Source organism: Mesoplodon mirus (genome assembly GCF_964341445.2).
Source record: "Mesoplodon mirus genome assembly, chromosome: 4".
NCBI lineage: Eukaryota > Metazoa > Chordata > Mammalia > Artiodactyla > Ziphiidae > Mesoplodon > Mesoplodon mirus.
The window spans coordinates 12,798,495-12,818,578 of record NC_138979.1 but is presented as its reverse complement, the minus strand read 5'-3'; the positions used below and the strand labels follow the sequence as shown (position 1 = coordinate 12,818,578).

Genomic DNA, 20,084 nt, shown 5'->3' with positions numbered 1-20,084 from the left:
AAAATTGCCTATATTTTCTTGTGTACTTGAGGCTGTAGTGCAGTGAATGATGATGGTCATTTTGAAGGAGGGAAAAAACCACCTCTCAAAGCTGGCAAAACATCACAAGATTCACTTCCGCATCTCCGTTCCTCTACAGGAAGAGATGGGATACATACCTCCCAGATGGCTACAGATGTGTACCATCACCATTTGAGAATAAATTTTAACATCCGTTCTAGATCATACTTGGCCAATATGCACAGATTCACTTAGAATAAGTGATCTTGTCGCTTACAGTACTTTATTTTTATCAAAGAAACATTGACCATAGAAATAATCCACTGTGATTTACAACATTAAAATGCAGTCTCGGGAAAAATGAAAACTCATGTTACAGACGTGATGTATGGGTTGGACTTGATAACGCTAAAGTTCTGTGGTTATTGTCTTTGTTAGGGTTTTTCACAGGGAAAATGTTTCAGAGTTCCATATTCCTTCTAACGGTGGAGGAACTGTGTCTTCATACTGACCCCTAGTGGCAGTTTAGGAAGAAGTTGGGGGAGGGGCAAAAAAAGGTAATAGAAGGTTTGCTCTGTATTTTAGTGAAAACGCACACTAATTTAATTTGAAATACTCTTCAATGTGTCTAAAATAATATTTTAAAACATTACTGAAAGATTGTGATCTGGAAAGCATTCCATTGTGGTGCTTTTAAAGAGATAGTATTCTACTGCTAACTGTGTGTTAACAGATGCTTGTCTTCGTCTCTTTTTAAGGTGAAGTCATTTCAGAATATTTTGACACATTAATTGTCCTGGTGACTGAATATCGGCTGTGCTATATAGCCATATAGGATAAATATAATACACTTAACCGACATAAATTAATCTTGTTGTTAGGTATTTACTCTAGAGTTGAATTTTTGCTCTTGACTTTACATAATAGAAAAGATTATTTTGTTTTAAAATTCTGACATATCACTTTGTTGTCAGATGCTACCTCCTTTGAATTAGAATGCTCACAATATGAGAATCCTGAAAGAAAACTTGAGTTAGTTTCCTTTTAGAAAGTTCAGTTTTGTAGTAAGGATGTTTCAAACTTTTGTATTCAGGATGATACCTCAAAGAACTTTATTTAAAGTGTTCTTCACTATTTTAAAAGCCTTCTGAGTTAATAGATAAAATAGATGGGAAGCATCTTCGTGGTAAATTTAAGGATTATTCTTGCCTTACTTCCATCCAGGTTTACTGAGTGGATACTTTCCGTTTCTACCCCCCTTACTGCCTAGATTCCTTCTCTGCTGTGTGTTGATAGATGCCTCTGATTTGAAGGAATATATAGAATGAAATGCTGGATTCTGCAATAAAAACAAGTTGACTCCATACCCCCATCTTGTGTCAGCTGATGCCCAGTCGACCTTCACAAACAGTTGGAATTTTGTTGGCTACAAGTTTTGTGAGGCTAGGTGAACCCCATGAAATGTTCATTTAGAAACTTATCTATGCTGCTTTTATTACCTAGACAGCAGAGACTAACATTTGCATAACCTTATTTTAAATTTGCTGCTACATCCTTCAGGTTTAATTTCCACGGTTACTGATTTTAAGAGGAAATTATCAAACAGTTTGGATACCTTTATATTGTGTGATTTTTCTCTTAAAATTTGAAGCAGTGCTTAAAGCCTACATAAATTCCATTTTTACTCGTCTTTGACTTTTCAATATTAATCCTTTTCCTTGGTTTTTCTTCCCTCTGAAAATGGCCTTTATTACTCATTTGTTGCCTAAACAAAGAGACTTGGGTGGGATGCTTGAGGAAACTGCTTCTGCTCTAGCCCTGCAGGGGTTGGAGATTTGACTGACCAGCTGAAAAGTTGTCTGAAAATGAAAATTTCATACACACATGCAAATTTGGATATAGGATCCTATTTTCCCATGATCCAAGAAATGGAGACAGAGTATAGGAAAATCTCTGCCCCTGTGGCTCACTGAGTATGCGTGGATGATGGTGATAATGATGTTGATAGTGATGGTGAAGATGATGATGATGATAGTGATGATGATGATGATGATACCTGGCCTGTGTGGCCAGGCGTTGGGCTGAGTACTCCAAATGGAATGTATCACTAAATCCTTGAAGCAGTCCTGTGAGGTAGGGAATATTATCATCACATCCATTCTGCAGATGAGGAAATATAGGCGCCATCTTTGCTCAAATTCACAGAGGTGGGATGGACACTTCATACCGAGGCAGTCAGCTGTGTACATCCAGAGGGAGCTCGTGACTTTTCTCTCTCTCTGCCTCTTGCTCACTATCTCTGCGACTTCGAACTTCTCCAAATCTTCCAACGAAATGTTTCCCTTTGCCTTCCTGGTCTTTTTGGATTCTTCCAGACTGCAAGCACCTTTGGAGAACTGAATTTCCATCCCCTCCTTTCCTTCCTTCCTCCTTCCTCCTTTCTTCCAGGTTCCTTTCCATGTTTTCCCTTCTCTTCCTCCTCTTCCTTATATTCTCTTTATAAGAGAATGAGAAAGAGGAAAAAATGTATTCAATGGTTAGTAAGAATTTCTCACTATGCTATACATCAAAATGGTCTCCCTTATTTCTCATTCCCTGAGGAATGATGAAGTGAACCAAATAGATTCTGGTTCTTTTTTTTCTAGAAAATACAGTACTTTTTAAAGCTTAAGAGACTGGTAATTGTAAAAAAGGTAGTGAACTAATAGTCAGATCATCATGGTTTTAATTGTGTCTGCTGACTGACTTGCTTCCTGAGCAAGTCTTATTCTCACTAAATATTATCTTTCTTAACTCTAAAAAAAGTGAATCTGGATTACCTATTATATTTTGTGTGTCTAAGCGATTACCCTTGACCCAGGATCACAGGGAGCCTGGAACATACCTTTCACTAGGAACTAGATGGGGTCTCTCTTTACCATTTTTGTCATTTTATCCCAGAGGCTAAGGAAGTTATTATCTGTGAATTTCGGTTTCTTTTGTAACTATTTCACAGTTACTTGGGTGTTCTTTATGTGCCAGGTACTGCTCTAGGCTGTAGGGATCGTGACAATGGTTCCACGAAACTGCTTTCATGAAGTCTACAGTTTGGACAGGGAGACAGACAACACATGAGTAATTTTAAGGTAATTTCAGAAGTGATAACAGTATAGATGAAATAAAACAGCACGAAGTCATAGAGAGGGGCATGCATGACACCAGTGTTGTGAAAGGGGTCACAGGAGTGACACAGCTCATCAATGACCGTCTCTCTGACGCTCTCTCTGACATTAGAGCTGATGAGATGAGCGTAGTCCTGGCAAGGGCCAGGGGGTTTTATGTGCCATCACACGAGAGATTTCAGTGTCCTTATTTTTTTTAGTTAAGAAAATCAACAACGTGGTATCTCTAATTACTTTGGGATTGTGGCCCTTGTCATATCCAGTTATGTAAATAGACGGCTTTCCAGGCTAAACAGAAACATTTGGTAACTGCAGAAGCCATTTATTATGAATGTTCTAACACCTTGACCATTATTCCTATTTTATCAGGAGACAAGTCAGCCATGTAAAATGAAGACAGTTGTTCTTTCCTGATGGCAGCTAGTTAATTATTGGCAGGCATTCCAGCTTTTTGAAACAGAAGGTGGCATGTATGGAAGTGAAGTATCGTGACTGAACAGATAGGTCAGTAAGGATTCCATGTCACTTGTAAGAAAATTACATTTGATTTCCCTGCACCTTGATTGACTGCCTCATAATTGGTAACAAAACCCCGCATGCTCTCTGTGGAGGTGCTGGGTTGGCGTGTGCTCATCTCTTTGCAATTAGCAGTTTTCTCTTGAAAAATCATGATGTCACAGCAACTGTAGCATAAAAGCATGTTCTGGAAGTTCCCAAATCATACCTGCTAGGACACATCGATATGATGGAAACAATTTGGTTTCACATACTTTTAAATTTTTTTTTGCATTTTTTTCTTATTTTGCTATAGGATGCAAAACTTCCCACATCTGTTTCTATGTCTGGGTTTCACTTTAATAATAGTGTTACTTTACACTCTTCATTTTAAGCTTTTTGCCTGCAGCTAATTGTGATTCTCTCCCTTACTATGGATAAGCATCTTTAAATAATACTTTTTTTCAAAGGAGACAATACTCTTGGATACTTTTGTCAATCCTGGGGTTCAGCCAGAGTTGGGGGGCACATATATTAGTCTTCTGCAACTGTGGGGCTGCTGCGGGGTGATGGTTCTTTGGGACTCAGAAACTGATCAATTTAACAAACACCCTCCACTTCTCTTCTCGGGTCATTACCTTTGAAAAACTGGCTGGGAAGAGAGTCAGGAATCCTGTTCACAGCATTCCAGATCTGGCTGTGATAACCAGGAGATCTGCTTATCATAACGGCCAGCACCCCACCCCCCTCGCACCTGTATAGACTCGCTGGGAGCCTGCAATTAAACTCACCAACACTGAGTCACTGCTGCATATGCACCTCTCTTCACCACTTGCAGCGTGTCTGCCACCAATATGTCTTCCTTGGTGTGACAAACCTCACGGAGACATATGAAAAGCCGTGCTGGTGGGAATGGTTGTAATCACTGTTAACAAACAAGGTTCTGATTGCCAATATTACCATCTGTTCAGCGGGTTCCACATATCCCCCTGTATATGGGCTCTGTTAAACAGATTTTCTGTGCGGCCCAAGGTCACCCTTGATTCATGTAACCAGCCTTTGCAGAGGAATTAAATGTGAGTCTCCAAACAGCAGCAAGGATCAAAATCTGAGAGGTACCAAATCGTGTCCTCTGATGACACAACCCAAACAAACTGTGTTTGCAGAGAAAGAATATCCACATCCCTTGACACATGAGAGGGACAGGTCCCAAAGACACTGTCTAAAGTGCAAGATTTCATCTATTAAACTTCATATAAAAATGACTTCATGGGGGGACTTCCTTGGTGGCGCAGTGGTTAAGAATCCGCCTGCCAATGCAGGAGACACGGGTTCCATGGTCCGGGAAGATTCCACATGCCACGGAGCAACTAAGCCCGTGCGCCACAACTACTGAAGCCCGCGCGCCTGGAGTCCGTGCTCCACAACAAGAGAAGCCACCACAATGGGAAGCCCACGCACCGCAATGAAGAGTAACCCGTTTGCTGCAACTAGAGAAAGCCCGCGCGCAGCAACGAAGACCCAACGCAGCCAAATAAATACATAAATAAATAGTTAAAAAGAAAATGACTTCACTATATAATCCAAGAAGCCTAGGCATGAGGAGGAAATAAACTGCTTTTAAGAACACCTATAAGTGATACAAGCGGAGATCCCCATATTGTTGGATCCCACCCCTTCTTGCAAACTTCACACTGAGCTAAGTACTTTTCCCTCTCCGCTTCTGGACGCCAGCAGAGGTTTTCATCACTCCCCCTGAGTTGATTCAAGTCAATTAAAATGTATCGATCTTCTCGGCACTGGGGATATAAAAAGACTCACATGCTGCCTAAGAAGTAGGCACCAGGCGTAGACACGGCAGAAGAGGGGGTGATTAATAACGAGGGGCAGTGATGGACGTGGGTACTCACCCAGGAAGCGGTGAGTGAGCTGGCCTTGCGGGGTCCTCAGGCAGAGGTTCGGGAGGGATGTGGGGGCAAAGGGAGCACGAGTGCAAAGGCACACAGACATGAAATAGCACAGTACTTTCCGGGAAGCATAAATAGACGCTCTTTGTGCAATTGAGTTTTTCCTTAGTGCTCTTAGTGCCCATGCTGCAACTGTGGGGCTTGGGGACTTAATATGAAAAACTATGTGCAGAATTCCTTTCCGTAACAGGTGCCGTAAAATAATATTTCGAGATTGTGACTCTTCTCTGACTGTGAACACTTGTGCCAAAACCTCAGTTTTTAAAACAAAAGGAAATGTATACGTTTAGCAAACGAATGCTCTGAGGACATGTGAAGAAGAGACCTAACCTAGTTTTGGGGGTCAAGAAATGCTTCCTTGAGAAACAGACATTTGTGCCAAACTTGGCAAGATGAATGGGAATTATCCAGGGGAAGGGACGTCCGGGAGTGAGACCAGAGTGTGGGCACACGCCGAGGTGAGACGGAGCCTGGCGTATGGCAGGTTGCCAGAAAGGCCTAGGACACGACAACAGGAAGAGGTGGCGGGGTGCACGGGCTGGTGAGGGAGGTGGGGTCAGCGCATGCTTAGCCTCAGAGGCCACGTGAGAAATTTGGGGCTTTATCCTGAGCAATGGCAAACCGTGGAAGTTTTAAGTAGGGGAGAAATAAGATTATTTTTTAAAAATCACTTAAGCTGTAAGATGGAGAAAGGATTGGAGGGGATGAGGGGAAACCTGTTAGGAGAGTACTTATGTCAATCCACAAGATACAGGATGTTGAATTGGATTCAGTGGGAGAGATGGAGATGGAGAAAAGGAAGCGATCTGAGAAATACGGAGGAGAGAAATAGTCAGGACTTGGTAATAGATTGGATACACATGACATGTCGAACTTCACTTCTATTTACGTATGTCAAATGACATAAACAGATGTTTTTATACATTCCCATATTTGGTTTGTAGTTTGGTTAATTTCTGTTTCAATTTACATTTTAAACTCTTAATTGATTAAACTCCAGCCGGATGGAGACTAATGATAGTAAATATCAGAAAATAGTTTCAGACTGTTGTGATGATATACAGCCCTGTAATACTGGATATTGTAACAAAGCAGTCTGACTTCTGTCCTATTCATTTGGATAATGCTCTACCATCTAGGAGACTAAAATGTGTCTTAAAAATAGGACAGGCTTCAGCTTGTGTATATGTTAGACTCGGGGAAAAATAAGACAGAATGTCTTGGGTTTGAACGCACAAAATTAATGCAATTCTTTTTTTTAAAAAAAGTACAAATTCTGCACTCTATTTCTATGACTGAAATTAGTTTTTCTTTTAAGTAAGACTAATAGCTTGATTTTTCATATCATAAGTTAATCTCAATTATGCTTTTTGCACTTAGAGCTGCACATAGCAAATTATGGGCAGATATGCACATATAATATACGTTGCTCTCCCAGCTGTGCCTGTATGATTTGTCTTTCGGTGCTGGCAGTTATGTTCAATTTAGTAAAAGCTACATTCCACTGTGTACTAGAATTTTTGGTTTTTTTAAACAGCTAGGTTTTTATGTACTTCCCTTTACTGCCTCCATAAAGAGCAAAGAAAAAGCAGAAGGTAGAGTATAAATGAACCAGGGCCAGACATGCCTTCGTACAGGAGAAAGGGAGAAGCAAAATCCAAGCAGAAAGGCTGAGAGCAGAGACACACCTGATGAAAATCCCTGTGTCTCCATGACCCAGGTTTGTTTGTTTTTACATAAACTAGAGAAACTAAAACCATGGAGTATGATCCTACACACTTACTTAAATTTTCCCTAAACTCCCTGATACACACAAAAGATAAAGCCTTTCAGAATTTACTAGTATGCATTTACCTAATGCATTTCTGGCTTCTATCATGGATGCCATTGAAATACCCCCATTGTGTGCTCTTTCTTTACTCTCCAAGATGTGTTAAAAAATGAACATTGTCAAAGATAAAAACCACTAAGTGACAAAGGAATCGTGCATTTTAGCCAAGGTGTGTTTATAATGATTAAAAAAACACAGAGTATTTGGTTTAAGGAACTGATTGCATCAAGCGCATGAAAAATAATTCAAAGGACACAATTTTTTTTGAGAAGGTTTAAGCTTATGTTAATTAATTAGAATATATGCATAATTAAAAATTCTTCCTGGTATTTTTTTAAATTCAGTGTTGAGTATGAGAAGTTCCTGGTGAACTAATATATTAGAGCCTTCAAATTTTCCCTTATTCATAAAATCAAATGACCACCGTGTCAGTTAATAATAGGAGAGAGACGTAAATGTGAGATTATCTTAAGAGTGTTTATTTTATCCTCTAGGAAAGGAAATTAAATGCTGTTCCTCAGGCTGCCATAGTGAGATGCAGGGCTTCCTCTCAATATTTTTCTTGGGCTTCCTCCCAATTTTGGTCACATGTCATCTAACCAAATTTTAGTTTTAAGGGACACCATCCCAGAGAAAGACTAGGAGATGCCACAGAGGGTTAAATAGATGCCAGGAACTGGAGGAGGGGAAACACGGAACTGAGTGCTGACTTTAACTTGGTATCAATCAGTAGGGTGTGTTTTCTGGATGGATTTATATACACCGGGGGTAGGAGGTGCGTTCAAGGTCAACACCAAGAAGCCCTTTGTTCTCCAGAGATGTTGCCTCTAGTCATTCCGTTCCTGCCCAGTGGCTGCTGTTCAGTCTCCTTCAGAGCTGGTTTGTGCCTGATTCACAGCTTCCTTTCACCTAAAGCTAGCAGTCTCCTTATTGAGGTTGTGTTTGTATTCTGCTCTCTGATGAATAATCGTGATACCTTCTGTTCTTGACACCGTCAGTTCTCCTTCACAACCAGCAAATTCAAGTGACAGAACCAAATTGAACTCATCAGAATACAGAGTGATGGGCTAAACTACATAGCCTCACTTCTTTTTTTCAGTGTTGGTTATTACTGTGATCCTAAATTTTTTTCAAGTGGCAAATATAAACTGGAAAAAGATGTTCGTATTATTGAAGTCTCAAGTGTATTTTTATTGTCTTGATTAACTCTCTCTATGATGATTTAGATGGATTTTTAACATAATTTGGGGTTTTCCTTTAAAACCAGGATGCTCTATATATCTTACTGCTTGAAACATCTCTTACTTGAAGCAATTCCAAACATTAAAGAACATAATTAAATCAACTTCCACTCTTTAAAATGATCTTTTTTAAATTTTTACTATTTTATGAGCTTTTTGAGTGATAACAAAGCAAGGACTATAGAAAGTATAGTGTTTTTAAAAGGAGGTTTAGGATTTCTAATTGTGGGAAAACATTTTTATACCAGAAATAGGAAATTTAACAACTGAATATGCCTACGTTACTAAAATTATTCTTGTCAATATCATGACTTTGATCTTGATATTTAATTTGTAAAAGCAACATCCACCCCCAAAATGATTTGCTGCCTTCAAACGTGCTAACATCTGCCTACAGTTAACAGCCTCACTTAAAAAGAGGGAAGATGAGCTGAAGAATTTTAAATTCCCATGTTCACTCATTCCTCCCATTTAAACCTTTGTTTTCTTACTGGTTAGGAATATTTTAATAGACTTTCTTTGAATAGAATTTCCTGGTCTTGTAAGTATCACTGAGTTAAAAAATGAATAGCTGTAGTAGGGTTTCTAAGAAGCAGTCATGCATTTTCCTATAACCCAAAGCTGCAGACGTAGGAAAAGGATTATTTAAATTCATTCATAACCCCCCAGACTCCATTTAAATCCCCAGAGCCTCAATTCCAGGTTCATCACCCAGGTAAATTAATTTCTTTCTGAAATTGTCTTTAGGCACTCGTTTGTTTTATAAGCTTAGTTGTATGCTCCAAAGATCATTTCCTGAACAGGGGTGAACAGCATTCATTTCTCCTTCATTGACCCAGCGCTGCTGCCGAAGGTGATGGTATCGATGCGTTAATCAATGCCCTCTCCAGCAAACGAGATGGAGCCATAGCCAACGCCGCCACGGTGCTGACGAACATGGCCATGCAGGAGCCCCTGCGTGTGAGCATCCAGAGCCACGACGTCATGCACGCCCTGCTCAGCCCGCTGCAGTCTGCCAACACTGTTGTGCAGAGCAAAGCCGCTCTCACCGTTGCTGCAACCGCGTGTGATGTCGAGGCCCGGACAGAGGTGAGCATTTGCATCACTTTCCTTTTCTCTTTCTTCTGGTCCATACCTACTCGTGCATTAATTTGAAATATTTTCAAGTATTTGAACCTACCCATCATTTAAGTCCCTCAGAATTGGTGCAACACGTTGGAAAACAAATTAGCATCACCCAGCAAAGAAGGTGAGTGTACCCTATAATGTGGCAATTCTAGGTATATACCTGGATATATACCTAAGACACTCTCTTGTCTCTGTGCACCAGGAAGCATTGTTTATAACATCTCAACAGCTGGAAACAAACCAACTGTCCAGTTGTTAAGAGAATGGATACATAAATTTGTGGTATATTCATAAAATAGAATCTTGCATCAGTGAAAATGGATGAACTGTAGCTACAGACATCAACAGAGAAGAATCTTAACCAGCATAATGCTGAGCAAAGTCAAGTTCAGAAGAAAACAGATGTGTGAATTCTATTTATATAATGTTCAAAAATATGCAAAGCAAAGCAATATGTTGTTTAAGCACATACATAGAAAACTATAAAGAAAAGTGAGAGAATGATTGACCCCAAATTTAAGAAATTGGTTGCCTCTTGGGGGATCAAGGGGGTGGATGTGTTTGAGGAGGAGCACACGGGGGTTCAAGGTCATTGAAATGCACCATTTCTTAAGCTGAGTGGGGGACACTCAGGTGTGCCTTTTACTATGATGCTTGAAATTATAAATATGGGTTACTCACACACTTCTGTTTCTCTTGTATTTCAAAAATTTAAAACATGGAATTGTATTTTTTACAAGTCCATCATATAAAAGTGTGTTTGGCCCATTTCATAAAGACTTGATATAAACCTACAAACGTACCTTTTTCTCTTGCTTTTTTCCTGTTTGCTTGTCGCGTGGCACTCATTCAAACAGCCTAGGACTCTGTTCCTCTCTCCCCAGTAAAAATAACAATATGGAGCACTTATTATGCACAGCCAGTGTGCTAAGCACTTAACATGCATTTAAGCCTCACTTGAAATAGGTATGTTTGTCACTACTTCGAAAAGATACGTGCACCTCAATGTACACAGCAGCATTAGTCACAGTAGCCAAGATTTGGAAGCAACCTAAATGCCCATTGATGGATGAATGGATAAAGAAGATGTGGTATTTATACACAATGGAATATTACTCAGCCAGAAACAGAATGAAATTCTGCCATCTGCAACAATGTGGTTGAACCTAGAGGTTATTATGCTTAGTGAAATAAGGCAGACACAGAAAGACAAATATGCTGTTATCATTTACATGTGGAATTTTAAAAATAAAACAAACGAATGAATATAGCAAAGCAAACAGACTCAGATATAGAGAACAAACCAGTGGTCACCAGGGAGAGGGAAGAAGGGAGGGGCAAGACAGGGGCAGGGGAGTAAGAGGTACAAACTCCTAGGCATAAAATAAATAAGCAACAAGGACATACTGCACAGCACAGGGAAATACAGCCATTATTTTGTAATAACTTTAAAGGGAGTATAATCTATAAAAATATTGAATCACTATGTTGTACACCTGAAACTAATAAAACAACTATATGTAATCTATGCAGCATGTAAACCAACTACACTTCAATTTTTTAAAAAGAAAAGAAATAGGTACATTTGCAATCCCCATTTTATAGAGGAGGAAAATGAGGCTTAAAGAAATAATGTGCTGAGAGCAGAGTTGATGGGTCGGGAAATCACGGACTGCGAACACATCTTTCTGAGTCCAGAGCCCCTGTCCTCACACTGTGTTGTCTGCTCAGACAACTAACAAATCTCTTCTGTCTCTCAGCTATTTCTTCTACCCCCTTCTTTGTTCCCGTTGACTCAGTTCATTTGTATTCATCCATTAAGGTAGTAAGATAGTCACCAAATATTTTTTTTACCAGCTACCATGTGCCAGGTGCTGCAATAGGCAGTGGCAACACAGTGGTGAACAACACTGTGTTAGCTGGTCATTCCTCCGTGCGGCTCACTGAGCAGTCCATCTGTTTCCTGGAATATTGCAACTGACTCTACGGCCCTCCCTACCCCTGCCACCTCCTATTCCCCAAACTGCCTCCAGACTGATCTGTCAAATTCATGACCCTCATCCCATCATTGCAAGTCCCCAGGGGTGTGCCGTTGCCCCATGGGGACAGCTAAGCTGCTTAGTGTGCTATGCAAGGGCTCGCAATGATCCACGCCTACCTGCCTAAGCCTGAACTCGCTTCCCAGGTGTAACTCTACACCCCAGAAATACCATACGATTTGAATTCTAAAATTCTCTTATTTACACCTCCTTGATTTCTCTGCTTGGAAAGCTAGTCTCACCTTTGTTCACCTGATAAATGCCTGTTTCTCCTTCAACACCCAGCTCAGCCATCCTGTCCTCCATGACGGCTTTCTTTAGTCTTCAAACGTCCTGCTCTGTGCTCACACCACCCCCTATGCATGCTTCCCTTGAACTCTGTTTTGCATTATTATTATTATTTTTTAAACATCCTTGCTTTCTTTTTTAAATTTTATTTATTTATTTATTTATTTGGCTGTGTTGGGTCTTCATTTCTGTGTGTGGGCTTTCTCTAGTTGTGGCGAGCGGGGGCCACTCCTCATCGCGGTGCGCGGGCCTCTCACTGTCGCGGCCTCTCTTGTTGCGGAGCACAAGCTCCAGATGCGCAGGCTCAGTAGTTGTGGCTCACGGGCCTAGTTGCTCCGCAGCATGTGGGATCTTCCCAGACCAGGGCTCGAACCCGTGTCCCCTGCATTGGCAGGCAGATTCTCAACCACTGCGCCACCAGGGATGCCCTTGCATTAGTTTTTGCATGAAAGACCATAAGCTTCCTGAGGCTTTAGAGAAGGGAACTGAGGTTTTCCTTCCCTGCGTCCATGTCATTGATCTATACCTGGCACACAGTATATGCTTAATAAACAGTTGTTGAATGAATGAGTGAATGCATGAATGGAGGAATGAGTGGTGAAATAAATGAATTAGATATTTGCCGAAAGAACACGTGGAGTCAGATTGCTATCTTATACTCAGATATAAAGATGTTCAGGAATTTGGCTTGCTAAGCATCAGATGCTTCAAGTAAACTTTTCAAAGCTTCCCCAGGTTACGTGTGCTAATGTGTAATCCCCGTTAGAGTCCCTGTGTTTGAGAAGAACATGATTGGAAGTGGATCGTATCTCACAAGGGCTCCTGTCTTCAGATACTACACAGAGAGACCTGTAGAATATTCTTTTTTGTCCTCCGGGCTCAGATAATACGGTATTACATTTCAAACAGTGAGACAAGAGCTCTGTCAAATCTTCTTTTTTTTTTTTCCCCTGATTGGAACAATTTTATACATGTGTGATTTCTTTTAATAGTGTAATTAATGTAGTTCTCCCCGATTCTCTTCTTGTTCTTTTTCTTCTCTTTGTCACTCCTTGAAGCAATATGAGTGATAACAAAATGGATCTCCTCTGGTGAACTGCTTCAGCATTGCTTCGTCCACACTGCTGATATCATGGCACTGTCCAGTGACACGGGTGGCACTAGCCTGCATTGTTGGTTACTCCTGCCTAGCTTTGGAGACTGTGTTCGTTTCCTATTGCTGCTGAAACAAATGACCACAACTTAGTGGCTTAAAGCAATACAAATCTATTATCTCACGGTTTGGGAGGTCACAAGTCTGAAAATGGGTCTTACGGGTTAAAGTCAGGATATCAACAGAGCTGTGATCCTTCTGGAGACTTGAGGGAGAAATCTGTTTCCGGGCCCTTTCTAGCTTTCACCATCCACCTGCATTCCTTGGCTGTGCCCCTTCCTCTGTCTTCAAAGCAGATTACTGCAATCTCTGTTTCTACAAGTCTCCTTTCTCTGCTTCTCACACTCTTATCTCCCTCTTGTAAGGACCCTGTAATTAAGGTGGGCCAACCTGATAATCCAGGACCATCTCCCTATCCCCAGATCCTTAACCACATCTACCAAATCCCTCCCAGGGACAAGGGCATCTCTGGGGGTCCGTGATTCTGTCCTCCACAGGCCAGACGGACACGCAGTGGTGAGCAGCAGAGTGAACGACCGTGGGACGTCCCGCTTGTACAGGGGGGAGGACAGGCTCTTTGCCCTGCACCCACCCCGTGTAAACTCACAACGACCTCCCTCAGTTACTTCACTGCGGCCTCTTCTTGACTTTGAACAGAACACGGCGCTCCTGTCTGTAAGGTTTTTGCAATGGATTCTTTCCCCCTGAATTTAATAAACCTAAACATGGACACATCCTAAAATGTTTTTACATAGTCAAAACCCTTTCAACAATCAAAAAATGAGATTTTTTTTAAGCATGAATGTTTATGTTCTGTACTCTTAATGTGTAAAATTTTGGCTTCCATTTCTAGTTGAGAAATTCAGGTGGGCTGGAGCCGCTGGTAGAGCTCCTGCGTTCCAAGAACGACGAGGTCCGACGGCACGCCAGCTGGGCCGTAATGGTCTGTGCCAGTGATGAGCCCACGGCCGCTGAGTTGTGCAGGCTTGGGTGAGTGGAGCGGTCTGGAGGGTCTGGCTCAGATGAAGGACACACAGTCTTCAGGCCCGAGGAAGGTCGAGCAGAGTCTCCACACCCACTCTCAGGCCGCAGGGCGTTCAGAAGCTCTGCGGGTCACAGTCCCTCTGAAGGGACCGCCTGCAGAAGCGGGATCCTCCCCGTTCCTCCCCCGAGAGATCTCCCCCGCCACCTCCACAAAATCATCTTCAATGTTTCCTTTTCTACTTTTTCATCCTGATAAACGCTTCTCTTTCACCTTCCTCTGCTTTGCTAAACACAATCCTATTTGTGGCTCAGCTTTCAAGGCTAAATTAAAACGGGCAAGCCATGAGCGCCACCTCTGTCTTCTCCCCCACAAACTGCTCCACCACAATGACGCCTTTAACCAACCTCACCACGTTGGTTCCCTTACCAACAGCCTGTGAGTCAGTTGCCTTTAGCAACTCAGCCAAGAGGGTTTCAAGGTTCCACAGACAGATTTACCCTGTTTCTACACATTTTTGTTCTTCGTATATGTCACCTGGTTAGCTGAAAAAATTGGAGTCCGATACTAATTTTGCTTTAAATGAAGAACTTTTTCTTCCTAAAGTGTCCTTTTCAACTGTTTGATTATGAGTTTCTACATGGCATGTATGTTCTCAAAAAGGGCTGATTTGTCTTCATAACTCTGTCAGGATTAGTTTACCTAAAAGGGTGGAATGGTTTTAACTTTTCCATCTCAATCCTTCATTCAGGATCTTAGTGAGGTGTATGAATGGGAACTTACTGTTGGATTGCTTATATAAGGCAAATAATGTCTTTTTTGCTTTTATTAACAGGGCTTTAGATATCCTTGAAGAAATTAATCTATCAGTAAGTCGAAAAAATAAATTCAGTGAGGCAGCTCGTAACAAATTGCTCAACCACAACCTGTCTCTGAAATACAGCCAGACTGGCTATTTGTCATCAAGTAACATAATTACTGATGGAGTCTATGATTATGGTCGGGTAAGTGGCAGCACTAATTTGTATTTTAGTATGTGTGATCAGTTCTTCTTGCATCGTGATGCCATTACGTTGCAATTTTATAACCGCCTAACATAATTTATTTTTTATAGGCAGGAACTTGGGAATCAGAACTTCATCCTTAAACTTTGTCTGGCTATAAGATTTTGCATTTGTGTACAGTTTTAACTAGAATCTGATGACCTGAACTTAAATTAGTTTGCTGCTGCTAGTCTCAGGTTTCAGAGAGATATAAAGCAATCGGCTTTTATATTACTTCTAGGGCTCAGTGTTAATGATAATGTCAATAATAGAAGTATAAGTTTTTATTCTATTAATTGTAATCTAATTGAAATTAACCAAATTGTAATACTGAATTTTAAAATGTAATGTAGAAGAATATTATTTTACTTAGCTGCGTTTGTGATTACGATTTTAAAACAACTTACAGTGTAATTCAGTGTTAATGTTAAGAGAAATGGGAAGCTAAACATTAGAGTCTTGAGGGCTTTTTGACATTACTGTCTAAGTCAGCATGTTCTGCTTCTTCTGGAAACCAAAAGCAATAAGGAGAATGGGGAAAATTTTTTTAAAAACCTACAAATCCCAATTTAGGCAGAAGTAGGAAATTGGTATGATCTGCAGACTTCAAAAATATTTAAAAGTCCCTGGGATCAGGCAGAAGTTACACAGGAGGAAGAATGAAAAGGGAAAAAAGGCACAGAGAGGGACAAGAGTGGGAGCAGATCTCAGAAAGCACCATCAGAAATCTATACTTCCCGAGGGGATGGAGAACTCAGACATACAAAAAAGCTATATGCTTGGTTCGCAAGGGGGTGGGTGAGCAGAACCTCAGGAACCGGGGTGAGCAGGGCTGGCAGCAGAAACCCTCTTGGACGAATTTGGTTCAAAGAAGCGGAGGAGACAGGGCCATAAAAGAATCACAGCTAAGCCGTATTTGCAGGAAACACTGTATCGTGGTAACAGAATTAGAGACACGTTGAATAACCAAAACTGTTAGCCTAAAACGTCTTCTCTTCCTTCTGCTTCTGCCAGCCACTGCCACCACCATACCCTCCATAACAGATACACACAAACCACCGAGAAATTACTGCTCTCGTTCAATGATGAGTAATTTTAAAAGAACAGGTGCCACATTATTAGCACAAAGACGCTTTAAGAAAAATGAGGAAAGGAGCAGAAAAAAAACCAAAGAGCACTTACCAGAGCGCTTATCTGTTGCCATGGAACAGATAAAACTGTGACAAAATATACTTGTTCATGAGTTTTTTTTAAAAAAACGTAATGAGACAACGTCCTTATGAAGAACTCTCTGATTCACTCTAAATATTAAGTTTCTAATATTTCAGGCTTTAAATGTGTCAGTGAACAAAAGAGACAAAGATCTCTACTCCCATGATACCAGTGAGAGGAAACAGACAGTAAACAATAAATCTCACCAATACATTCTATCACGTGATAGAAATGATAATCGCTGCAGTGGGTGGGGAGGAGGATAAAGGGGCCGAGGACACTGGAGTGGATGTGGTCAGGTAGCCCCACTGAAAGGGTAATATCTGAGCAAAAAATCTGAAAGAGGTGAAGGACTTCTTAGCCTTGGGGATAGTGGGGAAGGAGCTTTCTAGATGGAGGAAAGAGCTAGTGCAGAAACCGTGAGTAAATGTGGTTGGCAAACTCAAGGAACAGCAAAGTCGGTGTAGCTAGAACTGAGTCAACCAGGGGCGGAATAACAGACCAAATCAGAGCAGGTAAGAGCAAGCAGCTCATGGAAGTCTTGTAGACCACTGGAAGGATTTGGGCCTTTACTCTGAATGAAGTGGGAAAACACATCAGGGTTCTGGGCAGAAGAATGACATGCTCTGTCTTACTTTAAAAGAACCATGAAAAGTATCTTGGATGAGAGAAGGATCTATTACTTGATTGGAAAAAGAGCTCACAGGGTGATCTGGTCTCACCCTCTTCACCAGGCTGATAAAATTGCTAGTATAGGGCTTTGTCTAGCTTGTTGTTAGTTATCCTCACAACATTTTTAGTGATCAGTTTGGTAATTAGTTACTCTTACAGACGATAAGCTCTTCCTTATGTATATGGATAGATTTTCAAACTCAAATACTTCCAGGGCCAAGCTGATAATTATGGTATGAAACAGTTGAGTATCAAGTTACAGAGACTGGGGGAGGCGGGGGAGGGGGAATTGGAGGGTGTATCCTGCCCAAAGGCAAGATATCCACAAGCTTCAGTTTCCTATTTTTAAGTGTGTGTGTGTGAAATTAGATACCTCAAACAGTTAAGAACCTATTCTATCAGTATTCATTAAAAAATATATAATGCATGCAGATATTACTTTTCAATTCTTAAATTATCTACAGATAAATCCTGGCACCAAACTTTTGCCTTTGAAGGATCTCTGCTTACAAGAACCAAGTGACCAACGTGCTATACTCTTAGTTAACAGTAAATCTGATGTGTGAGTCTTTGCGGGGAGGAGGAATGAGGGGAAGCACATAATTTTTTTTGTTTGTCCATCATCACGTGAATACATAAATGTTCCCAGTATGGTGTCTTTTCTTACTTCCTGTATCTAGCACCACCATGAAAGTAAACACTGGTCCATAACCTCATAGCCTGACATAATAAAGAACACAGAATAGTCACCACTGTGGTTTTTCCTTCGACTCCATGTTACCAGTCAATTCCATGGGTATTTCTGCAATCAGGGCTTCTTACCCTTCTGGTAACATGAAGTAACTGAAGAAAGTATAAACAGATAGGAGCAAACCAAGATGAATTATGTTTATAAATCTCCAGAACTAAATCCAGGAATACCACTGCTGCCCAATATTTTTAATAAAATAAGGAGAAAATAGTAGAGCTAAAAATGAAAGCTTCAACAGCCATTAAAATGGTCTTGTATTCCTATATTATCTATATAATACATTTTATGTGACACATTTTATAAAACTATTTCCAGTTCTAGCTCATGAAAAGCTTTATAATATTCATTTTATCTTATTTTAACCTCTCCTTTTTGCTTTTAAAATAATGTGTCACTGTTAAAAGTCAGCTCTAAATATGATTTTTCAGAAAAAAGTCTATTTTGTAGGACAAAGTCAATATTGACAAATTATTTTAATTTGTACATAATTTCAAATATGTAAAATTTTAGTTCTCCAACTCCATCTACAGAAGATAACTCATCAGACGTTGGTTATGGACGAAGTATTTCTTCTTCATCTTCTTTAAGGAGAGCAAGTAAAGAAAAGACCAAGTAAGAAAATGATGTTTTGTCTACACTCAAATAATTCTCTCCCTTAATTTGGGAGTAAAAAAGAAATTCAGATTTTAGGTTTTGGCAACTTAAATTTTATTCTTCTCACAGTCGCACAATTTCAGGATGAAAGCCAGGAAACCTGGTTTGACATTCTGTCTTCTGTGAACCCAGAGTGAGCCCCTGAGCCCCTGACGCAGTGTCCATGACCAGGCTCTGTGTCCGTATCTGTAGACGGAATAATGCCTGGTGCCCTGCTTCTTCTCGGTGACTGGAATCAAAACATACGATGGAAGTGAAAATGCCTTATAAATTATAACATGCCTTGCAAATGTAGTGCATTGTTATTTTCTGTATGATTGAAATCGGTTGTGGTTTTTTTCAAATGACAAGAGAAAACAGTTATCATTTTAGTGCTGGATTTGGATCTCCCACCGAAGAGGAATCAGAACCTACTTCGGGAAGCAATACTGCTCTTAGCAAAAGCGCCACTGAAGAGAAAGGATCCAGGTAGAAACCTCCTTACTGTCTTCTTCTCCTAACTGTAATCCTGTCAAGTTTTAATTACCCACAGAGTTGGTGAAAGGGAGGGGTGGCTTTTAACTAGGAAGCTCTTCTTATGGAATCAGATGTAGGACTAAACAGGACTCATGAAGTATAATTTAAATTACCTTTATTTGTGTCTCTTGTTGTCTCTTTAAAACTCACCCAGAGGGAATTTCTTCTCCTGCCTCTGGGTGAGATGCTCACTGTAAAGTCCTACAGTCACTATAAGTCAGAGACAACAACGGAAACAGCAGTCTCCAGTCAGCCCTTTAAAAGTCAAACCATGTGTAGGAATCAACTTAAACTGAACTTTTCTGCCCTCCCCTGGTGGCTCCTTCGCAGCTGATGAGCAGCGCTGGCTGCAATGTAAGCCTTCCCTCTTCCCTGCCTCTTGCTTCCACGTCCCCTCCCCATCTTGCCCACGGAAACCCCTGACCCTTCAGGAAGCAACGAGAAGAGGAAAGGGAAACAGGACCACATTCTGAATTTGGATGGAACCATTATAATGTGGTTCCACGCTTTTTAGGCCTGGCATATTTTAAAACACTGTCTACATGTTTACATATTTTTAAACATAGTCTTTCTCTTGTCAGCACTTTCCTGGATTCTTCAAAAAACCACTCAGACCTCCTGCCCCGCTCCATGACCCGTCAATTATTGTTGACTTAAGCCCTTGAAAAACACTGGGGTGCTGGAGGCTATTTGGCACACATGTATACAATTGAGCATCTAAACCGAGACTGTCTCCTGAGGTCTCCTAAGGAGTGGTCTGCCCTCCTCCCCAGACCTCAGAGCTGTGTACTTTCGATTTCTGACTTTATTTTCTCCTGTCAGTCTCTGTTGCTCACTGTTCTGATCTCTGCTTCTGATCATCCCTCATCCTTTCTGCCCTCCCGCCCCTCCTCACCGCTTCCCTTCCCTTTCTCTCCTCACTTGGCTTCTCTCGTTTCTCCTCCCCTGGAC

The 20,084-nt window shown here is 40.9% G+C and overlaps 1 protein-coding gene across 2 annotated transcripts in view; it reads left to right on the top strand.

The window, feature by feature from the left end:
* Window positions 1–20,084, top strand: part of ARMC3 (armadillo repeat containing 3) — a 92,998-nt gene that overhangs the window by 52,661 nt on the left and 20,253 nt on the right. The window contains exons 10-15 of one of the 2 annotated variants that reach the window (XM_082616815.1): window positions 9,535–9,784; window positions 14,157–14,293; window positions 15,121–15,289; window positions 17,677–17,774; window positions 18,474–18,575; window positions 18,990–19,085. In XM_082616815.1, coding sequence (XP_082472941.1) covers window positions 9,535–9,784; window positions 14,157–14,293; window positions 15,121–15,289; window positions 17,677–17,774; window positions 18,474–18,575; window positions 18,990–19,085 — 852 coding nt within the window. Of the gene's footprint in view, window positions 1–9,534; window positions 9,785–14,156; window positions 14,294–15,120; window positions 15,290–17,676; window positions 17,775–18,473; window positions 18,576–18,977; window positions 19,086–20,084 lie in introns of both variants that reach the window. The other variant, XM_082616814.1, reaches the window with a different exon arrangement.